Source organism: Pelobates fuscus, chromosome 9 (assembly GCF_036172605.1).
Source record: "Pelobates fuscus isolate aPelFus1 chromosome 9, aPelFus1.pri, whole genome shotgun sequence".
NCBI classification, from domain to species: Eukaryota; Metazoa; Chordata; class Amphibia; order Anura; family Pelobatidae; genus Pelobates; species Pelobates fuscus.
Window position 1 is genome coordinate 100,787,459 of NC_086325.1, and position 12,645 is coordinate 100,800,103.

Sequence of the window (12,645 nt, forward strand, 5' to 3'; positions counted from 1 at the left end):
GTTCAGAGGCGGCTCTAGACTTTATGAGGCCTTAGGCGAAACTCAAACACGAGGCCCCACTAACAAAAAAGTGTCACATATACACATTGATGCACAGTTTACCTGCGTATGTGCCTGAGAGTGTGTCTGACAGAGTATCCTTGTGTGTGAATGTATGTCTCTGTGAGCATGTTTGGGTTTTTGTCTGAGACCCTATGTGCATGGGGTAGCTGCTTGAAGTGTGTTGTGTGTATGGGGGGGTGATGGTGAGAAGGAGAGGTGGGTGATGGTGAGAGGGAGGTGATGGTGTGTGGGTGATGTGAGAGGGGTGATGGTAATGTGAGAAGGAGGGGGGGTAATGTGAGAAGGAGGGGTGATGTGAGAAGGAGGGGGGTTGATGTGAGAAGGAGGGGGTTGATGTGAGAAGGGGGGGTTGATGTGAGAAGGGGGGGTTGATGTGAGAAGGGGGGGTTGATGTGAGAAGGGGGGTTGATGTGAGAAGGGGGGTTGATGTGAGAAGGGGGGTGTTGTAATGGGGGGTTGATGCTGAGGGTGGTGGGGGTGATGCTGAGGGTGGTGGGGGATGGTGAGGCTGAGGGTGGTGGGGGGGTGAGGCTGAGGGTGGGGGTGGTGATGCTGTGGGTGGTGTGGGGGGAAGTGAGGGTGGTTGGGGGTGGTGAGGCTGAGGGTGGTGGGGGGTGATGCTGAGGGTGGTGGGGGGGTGAGGCTGAGGGTGGTGGGGGTGGTGAGGCTGAGGGTGGTGGGGGTGGTGAGGCTGAGGGTGGTGGGGGTGAGGCTGAGGGTGGGGGTGGTGATGCTGAGGGTGGTGTGGGGGGTAGTGAGGGTGGTTGGGGGTGGTGATGCTGAGGGTGGTGTGGGGGGTAGTGAGGCTGAGGGTGGTGGGGGTGAGGCTGAGGGTGGTGTGGGGTGGTGATGCTGAGGGTGGTGTAGGGGTAGTGAAGCTGAGGATGGTTGGGAGTGGTGATGCTGAGGGTGGTGTGGGGGGTGAGGCTGAGGGTGGTTGGGGGTGGTGATGCTGAGGATGGTGTGGGGGGTAGCGAGGCTGAGGGTGGTGGGGGGTAAGGCTGAGGGTGGTGGGGGGCTGAGGCTGATGGAGGGTGATGCTGAGGGTGGTGGGGGGTGGGGCTGAGGGTGGTGGGGGTGGTGAGGCTGAGGGTGGTGGGGGGTGAGGCTGAGGGTGGTGGGGGTAATGAGAGTGGTTGGGGGTGGTGAGGCTGAGGGTGGTGGGGGGTGATGATGAGGGTGGTGGGGGGTGAGGGATGTGATGGTGGTGAGGCTGAGGGTGGTGGGGGTGGTGAGGCTGAGGGTGGTTGGGGGTGGTGATGCTGAGGGTGGTGTGGGGGGTAGTGAGGCTGAGTGTGGTGGGGGGTGAGGCTGAGGGTGGTTGGGGTGGTGATGCTGAGGGTGGTGGGGGGGTGATGCTGAGGATGGTGTGGGGGATAGTGGGCTGAGGGTGGTGAGGGGTGAGGCTGAGGGTGGTGTGGGGGGTAGTGAGGCTGAGGGTGGTGGGAAGGTGAGGCTGAGGAGGGTTAGAATGAACCTACCTTTTCTTCCCTGGTGGTCCAGTGGGCTCCCTGGTGGTCCGGTAGCCACTGCTTCCTGTATGCAGCTCCGCTGAGTTGCAGACCATGTAATCTCGCGAGATGTCAGAGCGTTGCCGTGGTAACCCGCGGCAACGCTCTGATAGGCCGGTTTTCGTGAGACACATGGTCTTCCGCTCTGCTCACTGCGGAGCTGCAGACTGGTGTCTGCGGTGGCTGGCCGGGGAGCCAGGAGGGGCCTCGCACCCGGCGGCATACCGGGCAAGCCATCGGGCCCCCTCCTGGTGTCAGGTCCTCGGTCGCCAGCCAGCACGAGGCCTTAGGCGGCCGCCTAAACCACCTAATTAGAGAGCCGCCTCTGACCCTGTTGGATATCTGGTATTGATGCTTTGTTCTCCATCTTTGTTCTGGGCTTATTACGCTGATGCTTATTACACTGAACTGGTGTGTGTGTGTTTTTTTTTTGTTTTTCATTTGCCTGGAAAACTAGGCCAACTTTAAATTATTGGCTTAAAGTATCAAATCATATGCTGAAAGTCTATAATTTGTCTTTAAGCAGTGGGTTAAAATTGTCCAAACACAATATTTGTTTAACCCCTTAAGGACCAAACTTCTGGAATAAACGGGAACACATGTCATGTGTCCTTAAGGGGTTAATAGGCCTAGACAATATTCTAGTGGTAATGGTAGAACAGAATGTTAGTACATATTATATCAGTCGCAGATGAAGAAGGCTGTAGTGCATATATAGACTCACATTAAAAGGGGTTTCCCAGCCATTCGTGGGTGCCTTAGGACACTGGCAAGAGCACTTCCTACTTCTGCCATGCGACCAGGATCACTTGAATCAATGACAAAAATCAATGCATGGGCATGAGAGTAGTGTAGCCACCAGTTTGCCCTGGCCTTTTGTCCCCCTGGAAGTTCCAGTAGAGTGACATCGAAACGGTCGAGACGTAATTCAGTCCTAAGTGGATCGGTTGAAGAAGAGACATGGCAAATGGGTACTAGGGGCCAAAAGAAAGTAATGTCAGGTGACAGAGCATTATTAGAGTGAGACATGTTTATAACTTAGAGGAACACTATAGAGTCAAGAACACAAACATGTATTCCTGACCCTATAGTGTTAAAAACACAATCTAGCCCTCTTTACTCCCCTTAATATAGCAAAATCTTACCTTTACTCCAGTCTGCTGCTGCTGGCTCTGCCCCTGATCTGCCTGCTTGGCTGACATCATCAGAAGTGTTGAACAAAAGTCAATCATAATTGTTTCTCATAGAAGAGCACTGGGTTGGCTGAGACTGTCAAGGAGGCAGATCAGGGTCAGAGCCAGCACAAGCCAAACACAGCCCTGGCTAATCAGCATCTCCTCATAGAAATGCATTGAATCAATGCATCAATATGAGGAAAGTTCAGTGTCTCCATGCAAAGGGTGGAGACACTGAGTGGCAGGAAGCATCTGTAGTAGCTATCTCAGAAATGGTCAGTGAATGTATCCATAGACTGTAATATAAACATTGCATTGACAGTGTTTACTGCAAAAAGCCTGAAGGGAATGATTCTACTCTACAGAACAAATACAATAAACTGTAGGTTTTCTGGTGACTATAGTGTCCCTTTAATAGAAATATCATAGAGTAGGGGTTCCCAAGAGGTACGTGAAAAAAAAAGGAGAGACCACTAAGGGAAAGAGGGGAGTGGAGGACAGAACACTAGGGGGGCAGAAGAGAGCAGAGACCACAAAAGGGGAGGGGGTAGAGGAGAGATCACTAATAGAAAGGAGGGGAGAAGAGGAGAGTACACTAAGGGAGGTGGGGAGGAGAGTAGAGACCACTGAGGGGGAGAGGAGAGACCACTAATGGGGTGGGGGAAAGGAGAGACTACTACGGTACAGGGGAGGAGAGGAGAAACCACTAAGGGGCAGGGGAGAGCTCTATGGGGGTAGGAGAGAGCACTATGGGATGGGGTGGAGGGCAGGAGAGAGCACTAGGAGACAGGAGGGGGTAGTTCTAAGGGACAGGAGGGGAGAGCACTACGGGAAGGGAGCAGGGAGATCACTAAGGGACGGGGGAGATCACTAAGTGACAGGAGAGAGCACTAAGGGACAGGAGGGGAGAGCTCTAAGGGACAGGAGGGGAGAGCAGTAAGGGACAGGAGGGGAGAGCAGTAAGGGAGAAGAGGGGAGAGAGGCTGAGGAAGGGGGAAAGAGAGGCACAAAGGGGCTGGTAGGACTCCCCTATCCTACCCCACAAACTCTCTATTTTACACAACACACACCATGCTTCTCTATACATACACAGAAACACACAATGTATCCCTACACACACAGAAACACACCATGCTTCCCTTACACACAGAGAAACATACAATGCATCCATTACACACAAAAACAATGCATCCCTTGCACACATACAGAGAAACACACATTGCATCACTTACACACACACACACACACACAAACACACACTGCTTCTCTTACACACACACACACACACAGAAACACAATGCATCTGTTACACACACACTCAATGCACCCCTTACAGACACACACACTGCATCCCTTACATACACCAAAACACACCTTGTATCCCTTACACATAAAAACACAGATTCACACAATGCATCACTTAAACACAACCAGAAACACACAATACATCCTTTACACACAAACACACACTGCTTTCTATCCCTTACACAAAAACACACTGCATCCACTACACACACACGCACACTGTTTCACCTACACAAACTGGTATCCCTATACACTACATTCCATAAGCACACACTTTAGATCCTCCACACTAACACGTAACACACCCCCTACACACTCCACTTCCTGTGAGCGAACTCATGGGTGGAACATGTACGTGAACTTATGGGTGGGCCTTATGGGCATACGGGTGGGGGCCGGAGAGGGGGAGGACAGTAGGTCACCCCCCCATTGTAATTTATGTCCCCCACCCACCGCGCAGGGGTGGGAGCCGGGGGTAGGACACTAGGTCCCCCCCCCTCATTATCTTTATGGCCTCCACCCACCGCTCAGGGGTGGGGGCCGGGGGGGGGAATAGGTCTCCCCCCCTTGATTTACTTTAGGGCCCCACCCGTCGTTTAGGGGGTCAATAGGTTTTTATTTTTTTTACAGTGAGCAGCCATAGGCAGTATAGCGAGTAGGGGCATAATTTACTAATACTAAGTGATCTTTACTTAGTATTAGTAAATGTGGCTGAAAGACCGTGGGAATTAGGGAGTTATCTACTAAGCGGCTGCAAGATGCAGCCGCAGCAATGAATAGGATCAGAGTTTCATTCATTCAAATGAAATTCCGATACGAACAAAGTGCCGAATTGCGTTCTAAAACAAACAAACATACTGTTCTCATTCAGTTAGAACGCAATTCGTCAGTTTAGTCTAAAATGACAGGAAGCATTGCGAGATCACAGAGGAAAGGTAAGGATTATGGGAAAATTGCTCTGACCAGCGGAAATGACACTTTTCTCCTCCGCTGGTCAGAGCTGGTCAAGCGGAGGAATCCTCCATAAGGCAAAGAGTCCCTACTTTTTCTTATGATTTTAAAGAAAACTAAAGAAGACAGAAAGAAAAGAAGAACAGATCCTGAGAGAGGGGGAGAAGAGGAAGAGATTGAGGAAAGGTAAGTTCGGCATGACAGTGCTGCTTTAAAGGGACACTATAGTCCCCAGAACCACTGCAGCTTAATGTACTGGTTCTGGTGTCTATAGCCTGTCTCTGCAGGCTTTTTAATGTAAACACACACTGTGTGCAGCACTGGCATTAGTTCATATGGCAGATCATATGGGTGGGGCATTGTGATGTAACATGGAGGTGAGCGGCACATTTTTCTGTTGTCTAGGGTGGCAAAAATCCTTGCACAGGCCCTGCAACCTTGATCGGCGGGTGGGGACTTTAATTAATTAAAGAGGGGATGTAATGTCCCCCCTGGTCCCCACCCATGAGCGGCGGGTGTGGGGACCCTAAATAAGTAAATAATGGGGGGCACCTAATATCCCCCTCAGGTCCCAACCCATAAGCGGCGGGTGGGAAGTTTAATTAATTAAAGGGGGGGACCTAATGTCCCCCCTTGTCCCCACCTATGAGCGGCGGGTGGGGACCCTAAATAAATAAATAATGGGGGGACCTAATATCCCCCCTTGTCTCCACACATGATCGGCAGGTGGGGACCACAAATAATAAAGTGGGGACCACAAATAATAAAGTGACTAGGGGTCCCTAAGTCCCTAGTCACTCCACCCCCAATAAAAAATACACTAAGTGCAGCACTGGCGTTAGTTCATATGGCAGATCATATGGGTAGGGCATTGTGATGTCACATGGAGGGGGGGGCGGCACATTTTTCTGTTGCCTAGGGCGGCAAAAATCCTTGCACAGGCCCTGCAACCTTGAGCGGCGGGTGGGGACTTTAATTAATTAAAGAGGGGCCCTAATGTCCCCCCTGGTCCCCACCCATGAGCGGCGTGTATGGGGACCCTAAATAAATAATGGGGGGCGCCTAATGTCCCCCTCAGGTCCCCACCCATAGGCGGTGGGTGGGAAGTTTAATTAATTAAAGGGGGGACCTAATGTTCCCCCTGGTCCCCACCCATGAGCGGCGTGTATGGGGACCCTAAGTAAATAAATAATGAGGGGCACCTAATGTCCCTCTCAGGTCCCCACCCATGAGCGGTGGGTGGGAAGTTTAATTAATTAAGGGGGAGACCTAATGTCCCCTTTGTCCCCATCCATGAGCGGCGGGTGGGGATCCTAAATAAATAAATAATGGGGGGACCTAATGTCCACAAATAATAAAGTGACTAGGGGTCCCCAAGCCCCTAGTCACTCCACCCCCAATAAAAAATACCCTACCTCACCCTAATAATAGTGAGGGGGGGCAATAAACTAACCCTGTAAAATAATTTTTCATAGTTACCATTAGATGTCTTCTTTCTTCTCTTTCTTTATTCAGCCCCCAAAAAGGGCAAATAAAAATCCATAATACCCGTCGCAACTTTTAAATAACAATAATAAAAAACCCAAGAGCAAAAAATAAATAAATCCCGATGGTAAAAACATAATCCTTCTTCACCCATGGAGGGCACGGCACAGAATGAGCTCTGCAAGGCAGGGAAAGGCTTATAAAGCCTTCCCTGCCCTGCAATTAGGCTCAGAGCGTTCTGATTGGTTGGTTTATGCCAACCAATCAGAGTGCTCTGACAGGTAAATAAAGAGATTGACAGGTAACTGTCACAGCACTCTGATTGGTTGGCTTGGAATCCAACCAATGAGAGTGCTCTGTGTAATTTTACACAACATGGGAAAGGTCTTTAGAATTTTCCCATGCTGTGTAATTTGACTCGTAACACTGTGATTGGTTGCTTTCAAAAGAGAATAAATACTTTTTCATATTGCAACATTGTTATAGTTTTTGCTTTAACTTTTGGTTACACATACTTGTACTATTACCGTAGCTTTCTATCACTTCTATGTAAGATACTGATTTTTATATCCAGCTTTAAATGACAGCCAGCAGCCTCTAGCCCCTACTACACAGGGGGACTGAGGACCGGGAAGATTTAACCTGTGCTAGGTCCCCCCTTATTGCACTAGTGACTGGGCAGCAATAGTTGCCGAGGCACTAGTAGTTTTACATTTGTTTAGGCGACATGCCCCTACCCTAGGGGCATGCGGGTGTATTTAACCTCCCTTTTGTCAATATAGGGATCATACTGATTTATATTTAGTGTTAAATGACAGCGAGCAGCCACTGACTGCTTGCTGTTTAGGGACATGCATTTAACCTCCCTTTTATTAATAATATCAACTATAACCCCCATAGGTTTTCATGTGGGGGGTAGGAATGGTTAAATATTGCAAAGAGGGAGCTGGTAGCGCTGCCGGCTCCCTCCTTGCTTTTTTTGTGCACATGCGCAGTACTGTTTTCATCCTAATGGACAAAAACTTCTTATTTTTTAACGAATTTCGTTTGCAAACGAATGGTTTGTGGACGAAATTCGGGATTGACTAATGACATTTTTATTCACTACGAAATCATTAGTACGAAACGAAAATTTCACTGGGTAACATGTCTACTGAAAAGTGCAATGGCGTCACTTGGGGGAGATTGCTCCCCCCTTCCCCTCCCCCCAGCACCTGGAGGTTACCTAGGTCAGATGTGCGCTCCACCAGTAGCTAAAACTGGGCGCCCATGTACGCATACTGAGTGCGCACTCCATAAGCTTGCAATAGCCTCACAACGAGCCCTGTCATTATGTTAACCCTCAAGTTAACGCATATGCATGCTTTGTCCATTTTTGCTCTCATGAACGTACACATCCCCTATGCAGTGCGCAACACACAGGTTGATAGGGCAGAACAGCACCATGCATAAGACATGTAAAGGTTTCACCAGTTATGTTTTTATCTTATAAGGAATATATACAGTATATACAGCCTAAGGACCCATAAATGAATCTTGCCTTGGGTTACAAGGTTCTGAGATAAGGATAGTATGTATTAATCACTCCTAAATGTAGCAGTTTGAACTTTATAAAAAGTCAGTGCTAAGGGTGATAATAACAATACAGAATACTATCTACTGTAGCAATTAAACTAGGAGCAAATAAGTGTCCAAAGTTATAATTGCAATACTCATTAAACCTTGTACAAGGTCAGGAAATACACAGTCACTAGCATAGGGTGGAAATCGAAAGGATAGATGAGATAGTGTAGTTTAAGAAGAAAATGGATAGTAGGAATCAATGTAACACAGATCCAGATGCACAGAAGCTGTATGAATCAGCCTACTACTAGCTCCATACTACATGCTCAACAATCCCCCAGCAGTACATAGCCAAGAACCGATCTCTCCAGCATAGCTGTAACACATTAGAGGGTCAACTAAAGGTCTGGTAAAAACAACAACAAAACTTCAAAGAAAAAGCCCAACGCGCGTTTCGGCGGACTAACCGCCTTTCTCAAGGGCTGGAAAAAAGTGGACTAGAGGCAGACTCCATTAACCACATGGTTGCAAAACAACATAAAACTCTTTAAAATACATAAAGTCACATTTTACACATAACACACAGACATTTCACATATCCCCAGATAGCTCAGGTCTGAGTGCACATTATTAGGTGAATGGCACTCAGACCAACCGAATACAGTTTAATCGCCATAGAGCCAAAGTCTTTAATCACACGAATAGGCTCCATGGCATAGCTATCTGGGTTACCACAGCTCACACAGGGCAAGTACCAAATGACCCCACTGTATTTAAAGGGCCAGAATGAGTGACATACACTCTGGTATGGCCGAATACTGTTTTTAAAGGGCCCAATCTCCCAGGGCCATAGTCCAAAGGCAGCAGGCGGGCAGCCAGGCTTCTCCAATGCAATGTGGCGAGATTGCTCTAGTCACATCTCTCCCCTCTTCCAAACAGACTAACAGGGTATCTGACCTCCTGTCGGTCAGTGCCCTTGTTAGTCCAGCAGCCCACCCACAAAACAGAAACAGCAGTACAGCCCACCCACAATAACTGGTTACTACACCTGGGTAGAGGAGAAATTTGTCCATGTCCAGGTGCCTCACCATGGCTGTGTGGGGGACTGGTAGGCTGCCTTGGTGGGTTGCTGAGTGGGCAGAGACCAGCGGTACTCTGCCCTGATGCCAGCACTACCACGGGAGTAGTCTGGTTGAAGCCTGGTTGCTGGAGACCGACTGTCTCCCCTTTAGCTGCACTGCTCTGCTGCTGGAGACCGACTGTCTCCCCTTTAGTTACACAGCTCTGCTGCTGGAGACCGACTGTCTCCCCTTTGGCTAAACAGCCCTGTCGTGGGGGGGCAGGACCGACCATCCCTACCCCCTGTGTGGTAAGTGCAGAGACCACGGTCCCATCTGCACCGGTGGGGGGCTTACAGTCTCCCCCTGGTACCTTAAGCTGCCGCTGGGGAGAGGGGGTAACAGGCTCCTCTCCCAATAGAACACTCTGCCGCTGGGGAAAGGAGACTGGGCTCCCTATTCCCTGCACATTACGGATCCGCCGCTGGGGAGAGGTGGTAGCAAGCTCCTCTCCCATATATACTTCCCACCTTTGTGGAGGGAGACCGACTGTCTCTCCTCCCAATACAGTGTCCTGCTGCTGGGGAAAGGAGACTGGGCTCTCTATTCCCTGCTGGACACTCTGCCGCTGGGGAAAGGAGACTGGGCTCTCTATTCCCTGCACATCAATGATCCGCCGCTGGGGAGAGGTGGTAGCAAGCTCCTCTCCCATACATACTTTCCGCCTTTGTGGAGGGAGACCGACTGTCTCTCCTCCCAATACAGTGTCCTGCTGCTGGGGAAAGGAGACTGGGCTCTCTATTCCCTGCTCATCAATGATCCGCTGCTGGGGAGAGGTGGTAGCAAGCTCCTCTCCCATACATACTTCCATCCTCTGTGGAGGGAGACCGACTGTCTCTTCTCCCAATACAGTGTCCTGCTGCTGGGGAAAGGAGACTGGGCTCTCTATTCCCTGCTGGATACTCTGCCGCTGGGGAAAGGAGACTGGGCTCTCTATTCCCTGCTGGATACTCTGCCGCTGGGGAAAGGAGACTGGGCTCTCTATTCCCAAAAAATCACGCTGCTGCTGGGGAGTAGGACCAACTACCCCTGCCCCCTGTAACTCAGCCTGCCGCTGGGGAGGGAGGACGCTGCTCTCCTCTCCCTGCACTTCACACTGCCGGCATATCACTCTGCTGTTGGGGGGTAGGACCAACCACCTCTGCCCCCTGTAACTCAGCCTGCCGCTGGGTAATGGAGACTGGGCTCCCAATTCCCTGCAGGACCGGTGGAGAGACCTCGGTCCCATCTCTACCGGCCACCTGGGGTTCTTCCCAGTAAATCTCCACAATATCTTCCCAGCGGAATGGGTCTGGATCTGGGTCTGTCACTTTACTGTCCTGCTGAGCCTTCCCAATGGAGTGGAAGAGATCTCGGTAGTCCTGCTCCAGTTCCCACTCCATGGTTGCTAGGTGAAGCAGGTCTTGCCCTACCTCATGGGGGTCATCCCAGTCATGCCTAGCCTCCCTTGTGTAGAAAATATCCTGAAGTCTGGTCTGCGCAGGGCTCCCGAAGTCCGTCTCTGCAAAGGACTCCCATAACAAGCCAGGACCATCAAACTCCTCTCCCTCTGGCGTGTCATGCTCGGCTGTCCAGGGTATATACTGTGCCATATACCACCAGAGTGCCTGGTAGGCATCTTCCAGCCAAATCTCCTGCCATACTCGGAGCTCCAATTCCTTCACCCATTCCTCCAGGGGCTGCTCTCCCAGGAAGGGCATCCGCAGGGCCACTTGATTCTGCAACCGCTGCTCTTCACTGGGGAGACTCTCACCCCGCTGGTATTGTACATCCAGGGCCTGGTACCAGATGCTTTTCCTTAATGCATCCCGGCGATCCAGGTCCTCCTCCTCGTATAACACTGCTGGTTCCATTCTGTTGCTTTTAGAGTCGCTGTACTGGGACATGCGTTGCCCCCACTTGTAAATCCAAAGAAATGGTGTTTCCTGTAGCTGTCCTTCTGGCTGTAGGAACGATCCCGCCGCTTGCCACCAATTGTAACGGACCGTTTCAGCAGACAAGGGGTTAAAATCCGTTTAGGCGATATGCCCCTTTCTGAGAGACAGGCGCAGCTACTGCAGAACACCAAACTCTAGAACTGGATACAAAATAGCACTCCAAACTGGAACCTCACGAATAGCTGCTAGCAGACGAACAGGAAAAGCAGACATCAGCTTACACTCCTAGCAATCGATCTCCAACAGCATACAGTGCATCCCCCCAAGAACGAGACAAGGCTCCGTGTTGAGGGTCAAGCAGTGGTCTGAGGTGCTGGCACACCCAGCCTGGTTTTTATTACAAGTGAACACATACAGGCCACACCCAGGGGGAGGCATAAAATAACCAATAGTATCACGGGTGCAACCCACACATCCCCTCCCCTTAGTGTGACACATAATCCCATTATACATACAGTTAAAACATACTTTTTACCCAACTTTCATAACTCTAAAACCATACATCACAATCCATATCCACAATCAATCCATTCAGGGGAACAACATATTAAAAATTGGCATGAATCAGACCAGGGGTTCAAAAGTTAGTAAAGTATCTTTTAAAACCCCTGGCAGCATGGCAAAAAAAATCCCCACAATGCATCCTGGTTTCATCCCTTCTGCCCTGGAGATAATTGGTGAAGTAATCCAATTATCCAGGACTAGAGGCAGACTCCATTAACCACGTGGTTGCAAAACAACATAAAACTCTTTAAAATACATAGTCACATTTTACACATAACACACAGACATTTCACATATCCCCAGATAGCTCAGGTCTGAGTGCACATTATTAGGTGAATGGCACTCAGACCAACCGAATACAGTTTAATCGCCATACAGCCAAAGTCTTTAATCACACGAATAGGCTCCATGGCATAGCTATCTGGGTTACCACAGCTCACACAGGGCAAGTACCAAATGACCCCACTGTATTTAAAGGGCCAGAATGAGTGACATACACTCTGGTATGGCCGAATACTGTTTTTAAAGGGCCCAATCTCCCAGGGCCATAGTCCAAAGGCAGCAGGCGGGCAGCCAGGCTTCTCCAATGCAATGTGGCGAGATTGCTCTCGTCACACTAAGTAAGCAATTACGTCTATTAGAATATATTGCACGTCTATATCTCTCTGACTAACTACCTCCACGCTGCAGACCGTGACGTAGACATCCCAGCCTAACCTTTTCTAACACAATAATAACATAAAATTGTGCAGTTCATCCGTGCCAAGTGGAAATCTTTGCTGTCTAACAATTGTGTGCTGTTGTGGCACCTCTTATATGCTTGTAAGTCTGTTGCACAGAAAAAAAAAAATAAAAAGATTCAGGTAAATATATATAAAATAAATAAAAAATAATATTTGTTCTGCTGTTTCTGCCTGCAGAATAACACAACTCAAATTCAAAACTAGAGCTTTTGAATAAGGTTGTCCTAAAGTCATGCATGTCCCATTAATTATCAATGCATTATTAATAAGGCTAATTAGCAGCTACCGTA

The 12,645-nt window shown here is 49.5% G+C and overlaps 1 protein-coding gene across 2 annotated transcripts in view; it reads right to left on the reverse strand.

The window, feature by feature from the left end:
* The window catches only part of ARL13A (ADP ribosylation factor like GTPase 13A), a 70,350-nt gene that overhangs the window by 13,828 nt on the left and 43,877 nt on the right, over positions 1 to 12,645 (reverse strand). For both annotated transcript variants that reach the window (XM_063431022.1, XM_063431021.1), the window contains one exon: positions 2,299 to 2,548. In XM_063431022.1, coding sequence (XP_063287092.1) covers positions 2,299 to 2,548 — 250 coding nt within the window. The remainder of the gene's footprint in view (positions 1 to 2,298; positions 2,549 to 12,645) is intronic.